This window comes from Mus musculus, chromosome 3 (assembly GCF_000001635.26).
Source record: "Mus musculus strain C57BL/6J chromosome 3, GRCm38.p6 C57BL/6J".
NCBI lineage: Eukaryota > Metazoa > Chordata > Mammalia > Rodentia > Muridae > Mus > Mus musculus.
Genome location: NC_000069.6, coordinates 152735078 through 152757444, shown reverse-complemented (window position 1 = coordinate 152757444; position 22367 = coordinate 152735078). Strand labels below are relative to the sequence as shown.

Sequence of the window (22367 nt, the reverse complement as noted above, 5' to 3'; positions counted from 1 at the left end):
GGTTCAGGAATAAATGCACACCGGCACAGCCATAAGAGTCAAAAACACTGGAAACAGAGCAGTGCCAGCCAGCAGTCCTGGGGGAACAGACGTCCAAATGTGGGAAACAAAAGGGAGCCATTCCCGTTCTCCTCAACCTCACATGAGTCTTCACTCAAAGTGGACCAAAGACCTAATGTATGATCTGAGACTCTGAAACCAACAGAAAAGAGATGCAAAGAAAACTCACTGAGATACAGGCAGAGCTGGCATTGTGACAACACTTCCAGCTAGCACACAAAATGGTGCCAGAGCCAAATCCATTACTTTGCTGGCTTTAAAATAAAAGCCCCCACCCCAAAAGCTTGATATACTAATTTAATAAAACCCAGTCTAAATGGCTCACCAACTCACTTCTGGTCTCTGGTTTGCATCCCTGTTTAATCAAGTAAATGAGGGCCACCCCTGCCACGGTGGGGAAGCATAATCAGCCACATCCCTATTCGTTTCCCAGGAGACACATTAGCTAGCTTGGGATCACAGTCTATGAACTCCTAGAATCTATTAGTTTGGTTTGTTTTTTAATTCTTGGGAAACTGTAGTAGAATATATAAAACTTCAGAAGCTGAGGCCATTAGATTTAATGAGTTAGAAGCTAGCCAACTAGTCCCATTTTAAAGCATTCCAAAACAATGCTGACCGAGATGAAGAGTCGGTAGACCAGTTCTCATTTCGTCAAGCTGAACAAAGTACAATGTAGTAGTGGCTATGCTAGAGCACCATGACCAAGGCACCTTACACAAGGGAGGGTTTAACAGGGCGTAGAGTTCCACAGGGACAAGAGTCTGCCAAGGCCAGGAAACGTGGCAGAAAGATGTGGGGGTGCTGCTACAGACGTGAAGAATATGGCCAAAATGCAGCTTATATTAAAATCCTTACGCTAGGATATAATAATCCTAGCATAAATAAAACCTTATGATAGGGTACAATAAGGAGCTAAAAGCTCTAAGCTGTGACTTGGATAAAAGTAAGGTAAGATAGCTATAAGCATGACGTCCTGACGAGATGTTCTACTCTGTTTCTGTGCTGTGGATAGAGCTCAGGCACTGTTTACACTGGACAAGTTCAGCCAGTGAGCTACAACCCCTAGACCAATGTAGTTTTTATTGTGTGTGTGTGTGTGTGTTATGTGCATGTATATACACATATATGTATATATGTGTGTGTGCATGTGTGTATTATATATGTGTGTGCATCCTTTTGCACTCAGGCAGAGGACAGAAGAGAGCCTGGGTCTCCTGCTGGATCCTCTGCAGATCCTCTTGAGACAGTCTCTCACTGAACCTATAGCATATGCTTTTTTGTTTTTTTTTTTTTTTTTGCTTTTGCTTTTGTTTTTGCTTTTTTGTTTTTTCTGTTAGGGTGGCTGACCAACAACAGCCACCAATCCTCCTATCTCCATATTCCACACTCCCCTAGGGCTGGGGTACAGCTATACTGAGCTATGAGTGGCTTTGGCTTGAATGCTGGGGGATGTAAAATCAGGTCCTCATGCTTGCACAGTGAGCACTTGCCCACTAAGCCATCTCTCCAGCTCCTAAAATAGTTTGACATCATCATCTACAGCGGCAAGTATAAGACCACATTAACAATGACTCCTGTCAGCTCGGGCAGCATGTGACATGGATGATAAAGATGCACATAAAGCTACAGAGATAAAGAGGCTGACATACGCTGCCCCTCACACTGAAGGAAGAGGGCGGGACACAGGAGAGGCTGGCACACACTGCCCCTCACACTGAAGGAAGAGGGTGGGACACAGGAGAGGCTGGCACACACTGCCTCTCACACTGAAGGAAGAGAGGGCGAGACACGGGGGTGTTAGACTGTAAGTATGTCGCTGTATGAGAGAGCAGGACACAGGAGTGTTAGACCTCAAGTATGTCACTGTATGAGAGGGCAGGAGACAGGAGTGTTAGTCTGTAAGTATGTCATGTCACTGTATGAGAGGGCAGGACACAGGAGTGTCAGACTGTAAGTATGTCACTGTATGAGAGGGCAGGACACAGGAGTGTCAGACTGTAAGTATGTCACTGTATGAGAGGGCAGGACACAGGAGTGTCAGACTGTAAGTATGTTGCTGTATGCATTCTCTTCAACCCTACTGCTACTTTAGAGGGGCAAGGGAAAGCAGCGTTTCATAGGTAAAATACCTAAGTTTAAGGAAGACTAAAGAACGTGTCTGAAGATGGAAGGCAAATGACTAGACTGAAATGTGTCAAGTCCGTTTCTGCCGAGCTGCCAGGGATGGCTTGTAGCACCAGGGCAGGAGGTCTGGCAGTCACCAAGCAACCTGCAGAACACCTGAGTGCCAGGTGAAAGGCTCTCTCTGATGTCAATGTCTACACTGGGGTTACTGACTATTATTGGTATTTATTATATCTTCTTCTTGTATCACCTAAGGAATGCATCTAGTGTTTATTTTATAAAGTGAATCCTTTAAAAGTCCAATCTACTTTCCCCCATTAAGTTAAAGATAGTTCATTCTTAAGTAATAAGTCTTCAAATAAACATCTTATGATTTTTGAACAATAATTTCTTATTTAAGTAATTAACAAACTAATGTGCAAACTAATGAATTAAAAGATGCTAAAGTATGGTGATTCTAAGGTATCCTAGATTTAGCTTTCTTACATCATTATATATCATTAGGTTTCTCACGTCAAAAAGCTCCACAGCGAGAAATCCCTCCCATTCTTTCCTGAGCTGACAACTCAGTATCAAAGGTCTTTCTGTCCCCTGCCAGGTGGAGACAGGGACAGCACAGCTTCCTTAAAGCTACAGCCTACCTGGACCTCTGGAATCTCGGAAAGGTTTGCTACACATGCACAAACATGAGATAATGCTGCCATCTCCTGGTACAAAGACCCCAGCTCCACCAAAAGGAGCCCTCCAACCCCAAGGATTAGCTGGCACTGACAACAGCAGGGCAGATCATTACGTGAGAGGAGCATCTGACAAGGCTGTGATCTGCTTTCTCCAGGCAACATGGCCAAGCACCAGCGCTGGGAAGCACAGACCCTTGCTTTTGCTTTATAAGCACAGGCAAGTTTAATTCCTCCAAGGCCTGTGAGACAGGCAAGGGAGCGGGCCAAGCTCAGGCTCCCCCCAACCCCACCCCAGGTTCCGCAGCTGGTGAAGGCATGGGATTTGAATCCAGGAACCGACTCCGGGCAGCCGTTACACTGTAATGTTCCCCACATCATGCAGCCCAACTTTAACCCAGGCTTAACTGACTGGAAGGAAGCAGTGCCATAATTAACAGACACTCGGTGTGTGAGGGAACAGAGCTAAGGTCCGAGAGGAACCTCAGCCATCTGTGATGAAATCAGACGTTCAACCTCTGAGCAGCCACGACAGATGGCCAGCCATATGTAAGCAGTCACACCATCTTTTGATTGAATATGATTTCAAATTCTAAATTTTGACATTTATTGTTTTAAGAAAAACAAGTTTGCTGTGATATATTTTGCAATGTTAACAAACATTAAGTGGAGTCTGTCTCTCTGCGTGAGTGGTACTGGCCACTTCACTTAAGCATGCTGAGTAAATAAGTCATAGGCTGCACTGCTCACACATGGCTGTCTCGGAGGTCCCAAAGCAATCCCTCATGTGTTTGGGCTCTCCGGAGGTGGCAAAAAAAAACTACTAAAGCACTTACAAGATAATCAGTGCATTCTGAAACTATAGTAAGAATTTTATGTTGACAAATTATAAGATGGATAGCTTCCTTATTAGTTGTGCGCCTTTATAAACCGAATAATCACCTAATTTCTCAAGTTCTATTTTAATAGAATCTGAGATGAATAGCATGGCAAACTGTAGCAAACTGTCATAAGATAATAACCAGATGGTCAAGTAAGATGCCGAGGGTAACAGGACTATGGTTGTCACACCCACTCCAGTGGAGTCTGCATGACAAGTCCAAAAGCTTGGCCATAGTCCTGAGGCAAAAAGTTTCATGGAAACTGGTCTCCTGGAGTTCTTGACATCTAGGAACACAGATGTGGCCCAGATTTGTCCTTGTGATAGTTGGTGGAGGGTTTTGCGTGGGTTTTTGGGGGTTTTTTTGTTTGTTTGTTTTTTGGGTTTTTTTTTTTTTGGTATTGTTTTATTATATAGGTGTCCCCAAGAAATAATGTAACAAATAGCCATGTTAGATTGAACATTGTTTTGGGGGTTTTTTTGTTTTTGTTATTTTTTTGTTTTTTGTTTTTTGTTTTTTTTTTTTTTTTGCCTCCACTGGTGTCCCAACATCTTAGTTAATCGTTAAGCCAATCCTGGGCTTGGAATTTAATAAGAATGTTGCTTATTTAGATGAAATGTCTCTAGTGTTGAAAGAGAGATAGTGAAAGAAATCTCAGGGCAAGTAAACTTAGAATTCTCATTACAGTCAGGTATGGCAGACTACATTACATAATAGAAGAAAGTTGGTGGGCTCCTCTGATAAATGGAGGTTCCCTACAGATAGTTAGAATTATAGCTAAGTCACTCCCATATGTAAGAATTTACAATGGTCTAGAAAGAAGGTGGGCTGTGGTTTAAGGAGGAACTAGAGTATTGTATTATTTATAAAAAGGGTAGTAAAAACAGAACCCCCCTGGTACATGCTTTTACTAGGCCCAGAGGAATAACATAATTAGGTGCTTACTAAGGGACCCCTGGTGGTGAGTTATACAATAGACTAGAACTGGCTAGGGTGTGAAGCCCTCGAACCTGGCTCCTAAAAGTAGCTAACTTTAGATAGGGCTGATTATCTCCCTTGTAAACACTGCCTGGTTCCTGCCAGTTTTTATGTATGTATTTCCTCTGTTTTGTGTAAAGAGTCATTATACATCAGAGGACCTCAATGTATCTTGTCTGGTGTATTGCCTAACTTCTATGTTTTCTTCTATAATAACTATATAAGTCTGATGCTCACTTTGAGAAATTACACTCAGATTCAGCACTCTCTTATGTTCTTGCCTGTTTGTCACTTGCTGACTCCTTGCCCACCTGAGTACCAGAACCCCGATTCTCCCCCAAGTTGAGGGACCCCAACTGGGTCTGCCTGCAGCATATGGTGATGCAAATACATTAACCACTCTGAATTACAACAGTATGCAAAAGCTGGGGACTGCAACACATCACTCACCCTGTGCCTCAGGCTTCCCAGGATTCCCCACTTACAACAAGCAGTACTCAGGGGAATAGTGGAACCGTAGATTTCACAATATTCATGATGAATTTTAGCCAGTGCTCAGATGTCTCCATGAAATACATGCCCTAGCTCCTGATCTAATTCCTAGTAAACACACACTCGCTGGAATGCTTGTGGTGACTTACATGCACTGCCGTCCTTCCATCAGCAGTGAAATCAAGCTGTCAGTACCCAGTCAAAAGAGACATCTGCTGGAGTTTCTGATGGGGCTCTGTTCAGCACTGCATTGGCAAAGTCAATATGATCCCCCAGAAAGGGATTAGAAAAATACTGTAAACCAACACGCCAAAGGTAACTAATCAAATAACTGCCGGGTTATGTTCACAGATTATACAAACCAATGTCACTAGCCATAGTCCCCAAACTAACAGAGTCAAGCCAATCTCAATCAAAATCCCAGTGGGCTTTCTTTAGAAAACTAACAAGCTGACTTGGGCAAAATGAACTCCCAACCTCACACCATACTCAACCACGGCCCAGCAGCATACTCCAAAATTAACTGAAAGTAGAGCAGCCATTCAACCATAAAACCTGAAACCATAAACATCTAGAAGCCTCTGAGACTTCAGGTGAAGCAAAGAATGACTTCCAGAGGACACTAAACACGGAGCAAGTTGACCAACCAGCAGTGAGCCTCTAAAATGGAAGGGGAACCAAAGGCTGAAGAAAATAATTTGGGATTCACGTATCTGAAGAACTTGTATCCAGAACATACAGTGACCTGCCATCATTTAATGAGAAAACAAATCAATGTTTTGAAAATGAGCAAAAGCCTTCAAAAGCTCCTTTACGAGTATGAATGGCCAGTGAGTAAGACTACAGGCAGCATCTTTAGTTACTGAACTGCACACGAAAGCTGCCATGAGCTCTTACTCCCAGAATGCCTAGGGACACTCTGAGTGAGCAAGTGGGGATGAGGAGCGAGCATCTGGTACTACAAAGGGACGGCCACTCGGGGAAACAGCTCACAAGGCTCTGAGCCTGCACTTCCACACTCAGATATTTACTCACATAAAAGAAATGTTAACGTTTGTGTGCAAATACTCATTGCATTTTATTTTAAATGATTCCCAAAATCTGCGATGGGGGGAAATGGCCTCCGTTAGTGAAGGGACAATTTGTAGGCTAAGCAGCCAAAGTCTACTTCTGAGGCATAAGGTGCTGCTGAGACATCAACACCAATGCACACGTACTACACAAGAGACAGAGGTCACATTCACAGAGCGCTACAGCCCATGCTCCACGTACATGCTGGTCTACAGAAGGCAAACCCTGGACCCAGGAAACAGTCAGGGCATCTGAGCACACAAAGTCCTTAGCATGACAGATTGAAATGGTTGCTCAGTTGTATATATTTGTCAGAGTACTGAAATGCACATTAAAAGGCATTCTATTAAAGAAATTATCCTTTATTTAAAAATATTTTTATTCTTTGAAGGTTTCATACAATGTATCTTTTGTTGTTTTGTTTTGTTTGTTTTTGTTTTTTCAAGACAGGGCTTCTGTGTAGAGCTCTGGCTGTCCTGGAACCCACTCTGTACACCAATGTGGCCTTAAACTCAGAAATCTGCCTGTCTCTGCCTCCTGAATGTTGGGATTGATGGAACGTGCCACCACTGCTCAACTTTAATGTATCTTTTTAATGAAAAACTATAGCTAGGGTCAACATACATGAATTTCACTAATAAAATAATAGCACAAGAGGTATAAAACATAATTAATTGTCGGGAGGAATTAACCGAGTCAAGGAGCCGTCTGTCCTCTTCTGTTCCCTGTGGCTCCATGAGGTCACCTCAGCATGCCTAAGTCCCAGGACACACATGAGAACTCTGCTTCCTAGAGCTGCTTCAGTTAGAGTTACATACTAATGATTTCATTCTATGTGACTAAGATACTAAGTGCTAAGTCACTGCACAAAAATATAAAACAGCCAATCCAAACCAATATACTGCATTGTGTCCATTGTGTGAGAATGTATTTTAAAAGATGTAACTAGTATTTTTAGTAACACTGTATTAATACTGCTGGTCTAAGATCTGAAACAATAACACTGAATCCACAACTACCGTCACAAAATGTGTTTTTGTGATTTCTGCTTCTTGGTAGATAAACTTTCCTCTACATAAACTGTGATTCATATCTGCATGTGAACAGCAGCTGCACACATGAGATAATGCCTGTAAAAGTGCCTAGAGCAAGACAGAAATGAAATTCTCATGATAACTGAATGAAGGAGACAGCAATGCTTCTGAGAGCGATCTCAGCATATTGCACAGAATATCTAACTCTTGGGTGCAGTCTTCCTACATGAACCTTTAAACAGTTAGTGGAACACCAGTGCACAAAATTATAATAATATCACCAGGTAAATGACAAGATCCTAAATAAAATTTATTTGCAAGCACTAGAGGGCGCTCTAAGACAACAGACCTTAGTATGCAGCTGTAAAACTTAATTTTATTCTCAAATATAAACTGAGACAATTGTCAGCACTAAGAATTTTGCTTTCAAACAAATACATAAAGAAAACTGAAGCATCAGAGCCCCATTCTTCCAGAGTGTATAGCAGCACTTACTCCAAGGTCACTACAGCCTCCTCAGCCTCCTCATGATACACACAGCTCAGTCTCCTCTGAGATAAGAGCTAAAATCTAACAACGCCCTTGTCTCTAATAAACAGTAAATCCATGTTCAGGTGGCTAAAGGGGAGCAAACGGCCTTTAAGGCTTAAAGTCAAGGGAACTTATAAAGCGAGTCTGATAGGAGATTAAGGCTAAACGTCCTGAATCCTAGTCCAGGTTACTAACGTCCTACAGCACAGGCTGGCAACTTTTACAAGGGTAATGTTGAAGCTGCTGGGTCGGCCTCCTTTTCCTTTTCTATTTTTTACTGCTTTTTTTTTAGATATTTTCTTTATTTACATTTCAAATGCTATCCCGAAAGTTCCCTGTTACCCTCCCCCTGCCCTGCTCCCCTACCCACCCACTCCCACTTCCTGGCCCTGGCATTCCCCTGTACTGAGGCACATAGTTTATAAGACCTAGGGGCCTCTCTTCCCAGTGATGGCCGACTAGGTCATCTTTTGATACATATGCAGCTAGAGTCAAGAGCTCTGGGGTACTGGTTTGTTCATATTGTTGTGCCACCTATAGGGTTGCAGACCCCTTCAGCTCCTTGGGTACTTTCTCTAACTCCTTCATTGGGGGTCTCGTGTTCCATCCAATAGATGACTGTGAGCATCCACTTCTGTATTTGCCAGGCACTGGCATAGCCTCACAAGAGACAGCTATATCAGGGTCCTTTCAGCAAAATCTTGCTGGCATATGCAATAGTGTCTGCATTTGGTGGCTCATTATGGGATGGATACCCGGGTGGGGCAGTCTCTGGATGGCTTTTTACTGTTTTATATATTCACTTTACATCCTGCTCATTGAACCCCTCTTAGTCACCCCCTCCCACAATCCTCCCCACCTCCTTCCCTTCTCCTCTGAGTGGGTGGGGCCTCCCTGGGTCACATCAAGTCTCTGTGAGGCGAGGCGCATCATCTCCCACTGAGGCCAGACAAGGCAGCCCAGCTAGAGAACATATCCCACACACGGGCAACAGCTTAAGATATGAAGCTATTGTTTTAAAAATGAAATGAAATTCAAATTTCTATTGCTCTTATCTGCTGCCTTCATAGTTTTATAGGCCGACAGCCATAGGAAATTGGAAAAGAAGAGAAAAGAAAGGAAAGGAAAAGGAAAGAACAAATAAAATAAGGCTTTGAATTGTAAAACAAGAAATGTGATCCTGCCACCGAAGCCTTCACAGGGAAATCCTTCCTGGCATTTTAATTTACTTCTCTTAATTCAGTACTGCAACTATATATCCATCCCATCATGCACGCTGCCACGGGTGATCCAGAAAGGTGTTCTGGAGTTTGAGCAGCCCAGGTTTCAGGCAGTGCTAGAGATACATGCTAGAAATGCACTGCTATAGCTCCCACAGAAGTACCTGGTAACTGAACCACTATTTAATCTCAATGAGGCTTTTTTTTTCCTTTCAAAAGTAATTACAAAAAAAAAAAAAAAGCATTATAAATGTTTCAAACCCCCATCTTCCGCCAATTTCCCTCAGTCTCTCTCACAAATGCACAAGCATACCACTGCCCTACACAGTGACCTCGCCTCTCCTGCCAGCTCTAACCAATTACCAAGTCCCAACAGCAAAACAGGGTTGAATGGCAGACTGTTGTGGAGAGCTCAAGACTCCTTAGTACATCAAAATCCAATCGTGACCGCAGTCCCAGCCACATTTACAGCTTCTGTCCATGAACTGAAAAGCCTGTGGCGTGTGAAGACGGTGGAGAAACACAACTACTTACCAACACCATCCTCAGCCCTTAGAACCTGCTCTAAAAATTCTATCCAAATAATAACTACGATGATACCTGCTGTCCACGACTTGTGAATCCCACTGCAAACTGATCTTCTCTGTTGTGATTTCCACCTTGCGCACACTTCCGAAGAAATCGGTGATCAGGACATTTTTTGGATCTCGCTGGAAAAGGTCAGTGCGATGTCCAGGGGTCGACACACAGAGACTTTTGGGACACACTTGAAACTGAAAATAGCAACAACAACAACAGTATAATAGTGACAAGCACACATACACGCAGCTCTTAAATCCAGTAAAACAATGCACTAGACTAGAGGAATTTTAAAGTCTGCTAACCTAAAGATAAGGTACTGGCTCTAAAGACTAGCATTTCGGTTCTACTGTGGTACCTGACATTCTAAGGAAGCCACAGACATGAGAAGTATGATATGAGGAACCTGGCCAGACTCGTCTAAGGTTTGACTCTAACTTGACAGTCAGGTAAACTGCGCCACAGTAGTCCAATATGTAAAAAAGCCCCGTGGGACTCCAGGAAGGTCAATGTGACCCACAGCACACCTCTTGCTGTTTCAATGAAACTATGTGCCTCACTATATGCCAACTGACTCAGTTTAACCACTTTAACCATGGTGAAAATGAACCAAAGTCACAGATGTCACAGTAAAGTCTGTGTTACTTTTCCTGTGACATTGGACACTAGTGAATTCCAAGGACAGAATATTCTCACTCACTGTGAAAAGCAGGAGTGTTTACTTAAAGTTCACACGGTCCCTGCCTAAAGAGGACCTGAGGTGCAGACTTTGTAAAACAGGGAACAACTGTCACCAATGGCACAGTGCACCTGTGACGACCAGCTCTTCTAACTTTGCTCCTATAGAGCCCAACACAGTCCTGTGACTACAATCCCTTGGGCAAACTTTACTCTGCTTCTCTAGCCAATAGAAGGCAAGTATGATTACGACTTAGAAGCATATCAAATCGCTTTACCTATAAATAATTACTGATCAGTCTTTTCGTTTCTTTTTGGAGGGAAGGGTTGTTCTTTAAACAGGATCTCTCTACATGGCCCTCCGTAGACCAAGCTGATCTCAAATTCACAGAGATTCACCTGCCTCCATCTCATTAGTCTTGGGATTAAGGGTGTATGCCACCATGCCTGGCACTTATAGATTATTCTTATTGAAAGACAGTAAAATAATCATCACTGAATTTTCAAATGTAAGCAAGAAACCAAGATATTGATTAGGTATGTGAGTGGATGGCTGGATGGCTGGATAAATAGATTAGATGATAGATAGATTATATGTATATAATATATACTGTAATCAATTACTTACTTCTCATGCAATTTCAATGGGAAAAGTATTTTTAAATTCATTAGACATCAAGGAGCAATACATATTTTACACTTTTGAGGTGGCATGCCATGCATTCCAAACACTGAGAATCAACTTGTAAAATAAAGCTCTGTAACCCCAGTGGTGCATTTTATTTAGGCTCAGGGTAAATGTGTGTCACATTCCTATGTGAGATGAACGGCCACAGGGCTGCTGTGCTTAGGAGAACACCCTTAGCATCCCTCTCCAGTTCTGTGACCCACAGCAGAAGGTCTCGGGGGAAGCATGGTTTCATAAGGGAGAAAAAGAAGATAGTGCCTTTTTCTATTTAAAAAATGAAATTAGCATTATAAAAGTTTAATATTAAGTCCCTATCAGGAGTTAACAGGCATCAAAATACATAGTCTTCACATTGGTGTTAGCGAGTCCTCCTACCACACTTGGCGCCAACAGCAGTAGCTCTCAGAATTTGGCAGGACTCCTTCAATACTGAAAAGCCACTCAAAACTGTTCTGCTCAAGGAGGTCCCAGAGCAGAGCTGCTGAGGAGAAGGGTGAGGACAGAGCCATCTGCCCAGCCACTCGGTTTCTAACATCCAGGAAAGCACACAGTGTCTGCCCCATGTGTCAGGCACAGCCAGTGACTGCACAGACCCAACACGGAAAGGCCACGCTGAGCCCATCGCAGTGCAAGCAACACACTGGCACTGGGAGGGTAGAGCAGGACACCAATGTGTACGGGTGAATAACCCAGGTAAGCAGACGCAAGGAGTGCTGTGATCACATAACCACCGGCTGCGGCTTCTCGCTGTGCCAACTCAACAGCAACCTCAAGCTGCCAGGATTGGAATGGTACAATCAACACAGGAAAGACCAGAAAATTCAATTAAATTCAAGTTATACCAAGAAATTATAGGCCACAGAAACTATGTAAGGTTAAGATTCTCTCTTCCAAGAGCTTCACCTTAGATGACAAAGACTTCACTCAATGTCTGCGATCAACAAAAGACAGACTGTGTGAAATGATACAAAGGAGAAATTATGTTCTATGGAAGCTCTGAAAAGATAAAATACATCCCAAGAAAAATCTCGGGTAGCTTTCCTGGAAGAGTAACACCTGATTTAACCCACTCAGAATGGGCAGAACTTCAAAACACGGAGCGATCACTTTAAAAATATACCTAGTAGACAAGAGAATAAACATAAGAGATGACAGCCAAGTGCCTCAGAACAGAAGGTGACTGGGCTGAAGCTGTGGCCATGTGTGGTAAAGGAAGCACTGGAAGACAAGATGATCCAGCAGGTACAGGCACATGCCACCAACCCAACAAGCTGAGTTGAGGTCTATCCCCCAAATTCACACGGCAGAAGCACATAACCTGCTAACTTCTGTGGGTTGTCCTCTGCCTCTGCGCACGCACACACACACACACACACACACACACACGCACGCACGCACGCACGCACGCACGCACGCACACAGATAAGCACGATTTTGAAGGTTTTTTTCAAAGAAGATATTAATAAAAAGGTGAATTCAAAACAATTTAAAAGCCACACCATGATGCAAAGACAGCACCCATGGGATCCTGGAAAGAGCAGACCTCACACAGCCCATTACAGCCAGCACACCCACGTGCTGTAATCAAACCAACAGATACTTACAAGGTCGTTCATGTTAGTTTGGCTAGCTGGATTAATTTCTTCCAAAAATTCCAAGACATAAAACGTGTACCTATCCATAAGATGAACTCCAATCGCAGGGTCAGGCTGGTGCTGTGAACGTGGGAGAGAGTCAGTGTCAATAGGATCACCTTAAGATATGGTGTAATACACAAGTGTCCTGCTTTCAACGTCTAAGATCAGCACACATGTTCGTAAAACACGTCATATCAGGGGGTTGAGAATCAAGGGAGAACACACGTACCGACAGCGAATCCTCTCCCACCTGGCTACTAGCCAAGGCCATGATGTTAGGAGAGTAGAACCGCTCGTACATGGACGCGCCCTGGCAAGTGTCAATAATGAACAGCAGCTCATTGTAGCTGAAAGAGAAGGGACAGAGGCTCGGAGGTGGATCGTGCTGGCAGTGTACTTTAACATTTCTCCAAAAATTCAAAATCTAACTCTGAGCCACCTCATTAGCTAAAAGTTGAAAGAAAAATCCTACACATGACAACATTTAAAAAGGGAGCAGTGGCCACCTCCCGAGGGGGCTGTCGCCATTTGTTTCCTTCTGCTCTTTGCCACCTGATTCAGAACTCAGACAGACAGACAGGAAGCACCTGGCACACAGGTTTTCTTGGGAATTTCACACATACATGCAGAGCTGTAACTGGTGAGCATGAATGTGTGTACATATCCTGCTGATGTGCATATTACACACATAAGCATGTACCATACTCAAGCAATGGAGGGAACAACTGGAAGGAAAGATCACCTAATCCCAGGCATGAGGCGAGCACAGCTGACACACTGGGGCACACCGGGGGATGTGTGGTCCCACAGTCCATCAGAGGGGAAGGTACCGTGGCTGACCAGCTCCATCCATGGTGGTAGGGGCTTGTGACATATTCACATCTCTGTGCTTGAGAACCTGAAAGCTCTGGGGAGATCAAAATCCTGCCATTGCTCTCACAGTCCACCCACCCCAGAGTGCTGCTTCCATTAGCTCGGCCACAGTCCCACTGGCTCCGAGGCCTCTCAGTGCAGCTGGGAACCACGTGGCCTAACAAGGGAGCCTTAGGATGACACTTCACCCCAACCCTCCTCGGCTCCTGGCTCTGGCTTCCTGTCTCCACTTCTTCACACCTCCACGATGGGGACAAGCCAACCACAAGCCGCTTCCACGAGCAGGAGAATCCCTCCAGCCACTATGCCTTCCTTACAAAGATGGACTGTCCCTTCCAGAACTGCAGTCCCCTGAAGACACTTGTCATGTAGCTGTATCCTTGCACCAAGGAAACTCACTGAGAGGCAGGGTTACTGCTGTGCTGCTCCTGACTGTGACAGTGAGCAGGAATCTGGAGCTGTGGACTAGAGAAGGCCCACGGTGCTGCAGGCAGACCTTAGCGGGCCATCTGCCAACAGAAGTGTGGGCAGCAAAGTCTGGATTCATCAGGTCTCAGAGGACACCAGGAACGGGACAGGAGATCTTCCATCTGTATTCTGGCAAAGAAGCTGGCTACACTTTGCCTATGCTCTGAAACTCTGCATGACTCTGAATTCAAACATAATGAACTAATTTAGTGTCACACAGTTATAACTTCAGCTGCTCAGGAAGCTGAAGCAGGGATATCCTGAGTTTGAGGGCAGCCTGCGTTACACTGTGACTCTCTCTTTCAAACACACTGGGAAGTGGGGGTTACAGCTACCTGACACTAGACATAATGGTGACATAACATTAGATCTTAAAAGTCAACCCAAAGCCAATGGGAGGGCTCTTGAGTGCCCATAACCACCTGGTACAAGGGATGGAACCAACTCCACAAGCTCTTCTCTGACCTCCACATGCACAAGCACACACACACAAGTGTGCACACACATATGCATGCAAGTACACACATGCACTAAATACATGGAAAAGCTCCAAGTCATCACTCAAGCTACACAGTAACTGAGCTTTTCTTTCACAAAACTCTGTCCAGTGAAATAACAAATATAAAATTCAGATGGCAGGAGAAATGATTAGGACAAGTTAAAAATCATATAAAATAACTACACATCTCCCACAAGAAATTTTGATATTAGTTTATCTTGGAAAAAGAGGTCATTTGTTTGGGGCTGGGTGTGTAGCCCAGGGTAGAGCAACTGCCCGGTGTGCATAAACCCTGGTTCAGCCCCGACACTGCAGGAGAAAAAGGGAGAAGTCAGAAAATAAAGTGAAGAGTTACTTGCTAATTACCGTCTCTTCTGCCACATCTGTTCAAACGCATCTGCAAGTTCTATGTTGGTGATTTCTTCAGAATCTTGGAATTTCAAGAAACCATTCCCTCCATGACCTTACAGAAAGCCAAAAAGACAACGCTGACATATTCCCTAATACATATAGAAACACACAGTACAAACACTTACATATTCCCTAATGTACACAGAACCTCATACATTACAAACGCTTACATATTCCCTAATGTACACAGAACCATATACAGTACAAATGCTGACATATTCCCTAATACATATAGAAACACACACAGTACAAACACTTACATATTCCCTAATGTACACAGAACCTCATACATTACAAACGCTTACATATTCCCTAATGTACACAGAACCATATACAGTACAAATGCTGACATATTCCCTAATGCACATATAAACACACACAGTACAAACACTGACATATTCCCTAATGCACACAGAACCATAAACAGTACAAACACTGACATATTCCCTAATGCACACAGAACCATATACAGTACAAACACTGACATATTCCCTAATGCACACAGAACCATATACAGTACAAACACATCCAGATATACACACTTAGATTATTTCCTGTGATGCTTTAATAATACTTTCTTACCTAAAGTATGGGCTCAAAAGCAAATTTAATTTTCCATACCAACTTAAAACAGAATTCATAAGAACAGTACATATTATTTCTTTAAGAGTTTTTCTATCACTTGGTGAGAAAGCAGCTAAAGCACTGAGTAGTCCCTGGTGCGTGCTCACTCCAGGTTTACTCTGCTATTATTACTAGGAAGTGTGGCTCTCACTAACACCTGGTGGTTTATCCCTGACTATTGAACAGAGTCCATTCGCTGGCCAGGGGGTGGTGATATGGACCAGCCAGTGTGTGTGGATGGGAACCCTCGATGTGCCATGTGCAGGCTCTGCTACTTTAGTAAATAACTTAATCTCTGCCCCATTCTGCTTAGCCACACAGTGAGGGCACTGGTGGCTCCCACAGCCCACATGCAGACTTGAAAAGCAGCTGCCTCTGAACAGTGAAAGAGGGAAAGCCGATTGTAGTGACACGAGTGGCTCTGAACAGTGAAGGAGGGAAGCCGATTGTAGTGACACGAGTGGCTAGTGACTAAGCCTTTGTGGGGAAAAGGGTATTTCTCCTTCCCATGAGACATCCTGCAGCAAGGCATACAAATCAGTCAAAACACACTAGATGCCAGCTCCCACTTAACACCAGGCCAAGTGCTGTGCATATGGTAAGACCTGCATGACCATACATGGCGGCTCTGGATGTCAACACCAAATTCACCAGGCTGCCTAAGGATGAAACTCATTGCCAGAGGCAGTAATTTAAGGCAGCTCACAGTATACAGAAAGCCTCAAAAGTATTGGCTCTTATTTTACTATCATGATTATCAGCTATTCCACTGTGTTGCAGGCTCTCTAACACAGACTCTATATTAGAACTGCTGGAATTTCCTTCCTGTCTGGAGTTATTTTCAAACTGTTTCAATGGCAACAAACCAAGAAAAAAATGTAAAATATATAAATCCTATATTTTAGTACATTAACTGAAACTAACCTAGAAATTATAACATCCAGAAAATATGTTCACCATACAGCTTCACAGACCCCACCCCAGACCAAAACAAAGAAATTTAGGCTAAGACTCAGCATTTACTCAAGGAGTTACTGAGTAAATCCTTCAAAAGTAGAATTTGGGAGTGTGCGGCAGAGAAGGGCAGATCTGCAGTTCTATTATGTGCTGAGAAGGACGACCCAAGGGGGACAAAAGCCAGAGCGGGTGTGGCAGGAGCGGACTCTGGAAAGATGACAAAGAGATAGTGAAGACAAGTAAACAGATGACACACACGCACTGCCCTCATCCAAATGGGGGCCAGGAGGGCTGCAGACGGAGGCACATCTGTTCCACAGTTGATATTTTAAGGCTAGGACAGATCTAAACGTGAAATTAATTTGTGTTTCTTATGCACAGAGTCTGAAGGAAATTTTGCCCCTTTTCAGTGCCTGCATTTGGACCACCACCTGTCACATGAAGTCAAATATTTGTACGGGTTGGCAACAATTGTAGATTCTGGAATAAGGATCCTCAACCTATGTCCCCTTTTACATGTCATTTCAGGTATACACACACTCGAGCACGCGTGCACACACACACACACACATACACACACACACACACACACACACACACACACACACATGCACATGACTTTAACCAAAGGTCACTCTGTTACTTTAGCATCTGTTTACCGGGTTCCATTTGATCATGTTTCAATATAATCTACTAGAACTCTTTAAACTCTGAAATACCTGTCATATAAATGAGGATATTGCTTCTGTCGTCGGAAAGAAGACGCTTTGAGCGAGGGGTACTGGGTGGAACCCTCCCGGTCAATACCCTTAAAAAGTTCTCCACAGTTACCTAGAAGAAAGAAGATTTCAGATGAAATCGAACCTGAAGATATTCAAAATAGTCTTCCTAGCTATATATTACTCAGCGTAATTTGAAAATAAAACAGAAAGCAAATTATAGTGCAAGTAAAAACTAGATTACTAAAGCTAAGCATACACTTCCGAGTGCCTCAGCCTGCAGCGGGGTGTGTGCCTGTGACCCAGCATGGGGGGGGGTGCTGGGGGGAGACTGAGGCAAGAGAAGGGAACCCCAAGGCCAGACTGGGCTATACAGCAAGACATAATGGGAAGAAACGCCTTAGGACTAAACACTAACAAGGAAAAGCTATGTTGGAGCAAAATAATTTAATTCTCAATTTAGAATTTTAAATACTATATGTTAAAAATTGATCTCAAAGTTTCCTGACTTATTTATACAAGTAATTCTTTGGGAGGACACAAAATACAAACACTTGTAAATAACTAGTTACATCATACAGCTAATTTGTGCCACTACTCAGTCAATGACAGATTAGTCACACAAGAGGACATGGCATGCCACTACCACCACCACCACCACCTGCCAAATATGTATCTTTAAATTTGGATGAATTGTGTCACTTAGACTTCTATCAGATTATCTTCAACTTATAAAACACATTTTACACAGATCGTCCCAATTTGAAATTTCCAGGCATCTGGGATTCTTCAAAGGCATGTTTAACGTTGTAGGGAAAAAATAAATTTAAAGTTAACAGTTGAGTCATATATCATCCATAATTTAAAATTTAATTAAAAAGCAGAAAATCCATTCAGCTTTTCCAACAGATTGTTTTCCCTGGACCATGAGTGGAAGATGTGCATGAACATATGTGTACAAGCTGTTTACATGTATGAACACATGTGCATAAGCTGTTCAGAGCACAGCAAAATACTGAGGGTTTTAACAGGATCTCTTATTGGCTCACAAGGTAGGGAATGTTTTTACTCTTTCAAATGACCAAATGAGAAGTCGAACATTCATTCATAACAATCTGCAGAACTTTTCTGGGCAGCTGTAACTTGAGTACTCTCTAGCTGTAAGACACACAGAAACAGGACAAGTCCTTAAAGGGGCTGACAGCCCGGGTCAGGCTGCTCTGACAACTGATGTGGGAGCTCTGCAGACATGAGACCGCCTCCCACCCTCAGGGGGCTTGGTGAGAAGGAAGCAGGATCTAAGACGGCTTCAAATCCCAAACAGACTTGAACTTAAAAACTAAGTTTCTAAGGAAGAAGATATGGCACAATACCACTCCTGGCGAGCATGTTACTTCTAACTGGGTGACTAGAACACGGTGGGAGCTTACTTAAGGTGGTCTCATGTCAAACAGATGGGCCTAACCTTAACCCTGCGGCACAACCTGTCATCTATAAAGTAACTCCTGAGAACCATGCAATTGAGTTTTAAAAACAAAACAAAACAAAAACATGGCAGCAGAAAAGTGTCTCGTTTATAATGCTTCAGTCAGTTTACAGTCCTGTGGTCGGTTTTGTTCTTAACTGTCCTGGGCACATAAGGCCCACAGGGCACACACTAGACAAGGCCTATGAGAAGAGGAGTCCTTGTTAGTCAGGGAGTTTATCCACAACTAATATGCCAAATAAAAATACTGAAGCCGAGACTGCAGACCAAGCATGAAAAGCCAACCTTTCCTGTTGAAACAGGCAGCACAACTGTCCTGGTCAACTTCCTGCATTTAGTTGTGAACTCCAAACGCTGACTGAATCCCACCAGAGCTCAACGGCAACTAACTGGAGTTTAAAGATGGCTGTCATGCTTCAGATGGAGGACGCACCTCATAGCTTCTGTAGTCCACTTCCACATCGTCTCCATACACATTGAGCTCCATGTTCTTGTGGCTGAACACTGTGGCTGGCTTGGGGTTCCGAGCATTGCACGCCATGTCATCAGCAAGCATCAGGACAATGTGACTAGCAAAAGAATTGCAGAAAAGTGATCTTTACATACAGCCCAAAGCCCAACAGATATGGTTAATGTATAAGAAGCAGAATCCTATTCAACCTTCTCCTCATTCGAAATAAGTGAATTGTCATTGAGGCACTCAAAGAGCCTTAACTAACTCAAAGCAGAGAGCAGGCATTCTAGCATGGAATGTTAGAACTTTTGGTGTAAGTTAACATTTCCCATGTAACAAAGGGAAGCTAAAGGAGCCATACCACACAAACATTTTAATATCCAACATCCTCAAGAGTGGAAAACTCCACACTAAACTATGATCTTCTCTCTCTCTCTCTTTTTTTTTTTGTTGTTGTTGTTGTTGTTTGTTTTTTGAGACAGGGTTTCTCTGTGTAGCCCTGGCTGTCCTGGAACTCAATTTGTAGACCAGGCTGGCCTCGAACTCAGAAATCCACCTGCCTCTGCCTCCGGAGTGCTGGAATTAAAGGCGTGTGCCACCATGCCCGGCTGACTATGATCTTCTAAAGAATTTAACTTTCAGACATGTAAGCATGAAATTTGCAGTCTGTGGGCCTGGACGAGCGGTGGAACCAGGCACAGAGCCACAAACTGTCCCACATCAGGAAGGCTAGCCACCATGTTTCTCCATCAGTTAGTCAAAACTTTGCCACTTACAAACGTCAGGCTGTGGTCACAGTGGGGGTCGTTTATAATGTCTGCTGGCTCCACCCTACCACTCCTATTCAGAATGCTAGTCTTCACCAGCCTTTCTGTTTCTTCTGCTCTTCCCAAGCCACTGACCAGTCAGACTTCAAAGGATCCCGGTCCCTGATAGGCACTGCATCTCATGGTCTGCTTTACTGCCTCCAGGACAAGAGTGCCTGAGGGCCCTGCATCACACCCTGCCACCATTCCATGAGGATACAGGCCAAAGGAGGACTCAAATGCACCTGTCCTGGTTACCACCACTTTCAGGCCTGGAATATAGTGGATACTTAATAACTTAGGTGACTCAAGTATCTTCATTTTTGAAAACCTGAAGAGAAAATTGGTCCTACCACTGAAACTTGGTACCATGAGTCAGAAGAATTTTCTTTTCTACATACACTTGAGCTCCCCAGCACAGGGGAGACCGACATGGTGGTAATGTAATTAATTTAGCAAGAAGAAAATGTTCTGCTGCATATGTTCCAAATACACTAAAGTTCAAGCCTGAAACTCTGTGATTTTCTGGGAAGATTTCTACTCTGGAAGCAGTCCAATCCTGAACGCTCCAGTATCAGCCCTGCAGCTGTTCCATCTCTAAAATGGAAACATGGCTACACCTTAGAACTTAGGAAGATCGTTAGTTTACGTTAAGTTATTAATAAATCATATATGTTTCATTAAACAAGAATAACTGATACACACATGTATAAAAGTGAGTCTTCCATCAGGCCATGCTTTGTTTAGAGCTAATGAAATGAACTGATTACCATATCAATCACAGTATATGTAATCCATGTGTTTCTCAGAGATAATTTTGAGCCTCAGTGTAAGTACTATTACCCTTGATTAAATATCATCAGTATATCATAAAAATAATTTTACTAGTAATAATGTAAATGAGAAGGTGTTGAAAAGAATAGATTACAAAGATTTCAAAGTATAATGGCACCTTCTAACTCACTGTTTAGAGCTATCTGACTTTCTGATGAAATACAAATTTCTCTTTGGTCCAGATATTTAAACTTTTGTATACCAACACTTAAATACACAAACACAAATACACTACTTGGGCTTACAATTCTAATGACAGGCTAAAGATAGAAACTGTATATTAAATTCCAACAAATTAGCAAGCTCACACTGCTATGAAAACCTTACTCATGCTTGGAGGATGAGGGAGACATGACTTTGCTGACGCAAAATGATTGCTGGCCTGGGCCACAGAGGGGTTTCCGGTCTGGGCCCATGTGCCGCAAAGGGTTGTCAGTCTGGGTCCACCTTTAGTGTTCTCTTTACTTTGACAACTACTCTACAATCATAACTTGATGATAGAGACAGTGTCTCTCCACTGTACAATATATAACCATAGCCCTCAGTGCCTGCTGTTCTGACAATCAAGTTGTGTATTTAGGTAACTTCTGCCCATCAGAATCCCTGTTAACAGTCACAGTTCACCTGCTGACTCCTTTCAGTGTCTTCTCTTAGGGCCAGTTTAGCATCACAGCAGGGATTTAAACTGGCACTCAGCAGATCAATAAGATCAACCACTGTGGGTCCAAGACACACAGAGATACTGACACTGAAGGCCAGCTTCTGTAAACAGCAAGGCCCTCTGTCTTACTAAATGAATACAGAACTCATCACACAGACACAAGCTGCAGGAGGATGCATCCCGCCACCGTCTGGGAGCCTCGGCTGCCTCATGTGATGACGCAGCTCTCACACCCGACTCTGCTTGAGTCACAGAGAACACTTCTTCACAAAACAAAGCACATAGAATGTGGCACAAGGTAAAGAAACGGCAAGCACTCACTGCAGGTCAAGTCAGCTATCGACGCTATCTATAGAGACGGTTGTTTCTCCAGCCATGTTCTCCAGTCAGTAACACCAGAATTAGGAGGCCCCTCCCAGCACCTGCTGACCTGGCTGCTTTATGTGGCTACTGCTCCACAGCAGGACGTTTGCTCAGACAGAAGTGAAAACGCAGCACACTGCTGAGACGCGTACCTCCCTGCACTCATCACTGGACACCCTGATTGAAGCTGTGCAGACTTCTTAATGGCCATGATCACCATACGAACTTTAAAACGTCTATTTTAAAAAAGACGAGATCCAACTTTATACAAATGTGTGTGGTGTGATGATGACCTAAATAAATGCTTTCCCAACTCTGTCCTGGCCAAACACTGGGGCCCAGGACGTCCTACGGGGTAAGGGTCTGTTCCTTACTGAAAGTGCTCCACACAACCCCAAATGCAACCAGGAACCAAGGGCTATAAATGGCATTTTATATAGATGGAGCTTTCAAATCTGGAATATGAATTTGAAACTTCAAAAGACATAAAATTTTACTTACAATAGACTGGCATTGCCTTATTAAAAGGTTTTGTTGAATAAAACAAATAATTGATATT

General features: G+C 43.3%; 1 protein-coding gene and 1 long non-coding RNA gene across 11 annotated transcripts in view; one reads left to right on the top strand and one right to left on the bottom strand.

Moving 5' to 3' along the window:
- Positions 1-22367, bottom strand: part of Pigk (phosphatidylinositol glycan anchor biosynthesis, class K) — a 128842-nt gene that overhangs the window by 85482 nt on the left and 20993 nt on the right. For 9 of the 10 annotated variants that reach the window (XR_003954336.1, XR_003954337.1, XR_003954338.1 and 6 more), the window contains 6 exons: positions 19124-19259; positions 17205-17316; positions 14860-14956; positions 12883-13000; positions 12621-12731; positions 9672-9844 (listed from right to left, as the gene is read on the bottom strand). Coding sequence is in view for 3 of the 10 variants with exons in the window: in NM_025662.5 (NP_079938.1) it covers positions 9672-9844; positions 12621-12731; positions 12883-13000; positions 14860-14956; positions 17205-17316; positions 19124-19259 (747 nt within the window). In the remaining 7 variants the exon portion in view is untranslated. Of the gene's footprint in view, positions 1-9671; positions 9845-12620; positions 12732-12882; positions 13001-14859; positions 14957-16551; positions 16693-17204; positions 17317-19123; positions 19260-22367 lie in introns of all 10 variants that reach the window. The other variant, NM_178016.3, reaches the window with a different exon arrangement.
- Positions 1343-4995, top strand: Gm40181. Its single transcript, XR_867777.2, has 2 exons — positions 1343-1867; positions 2786-4995. It is a non-coding gene; the product is annotated as a predicted gene, 40181 (long non-coding RNA).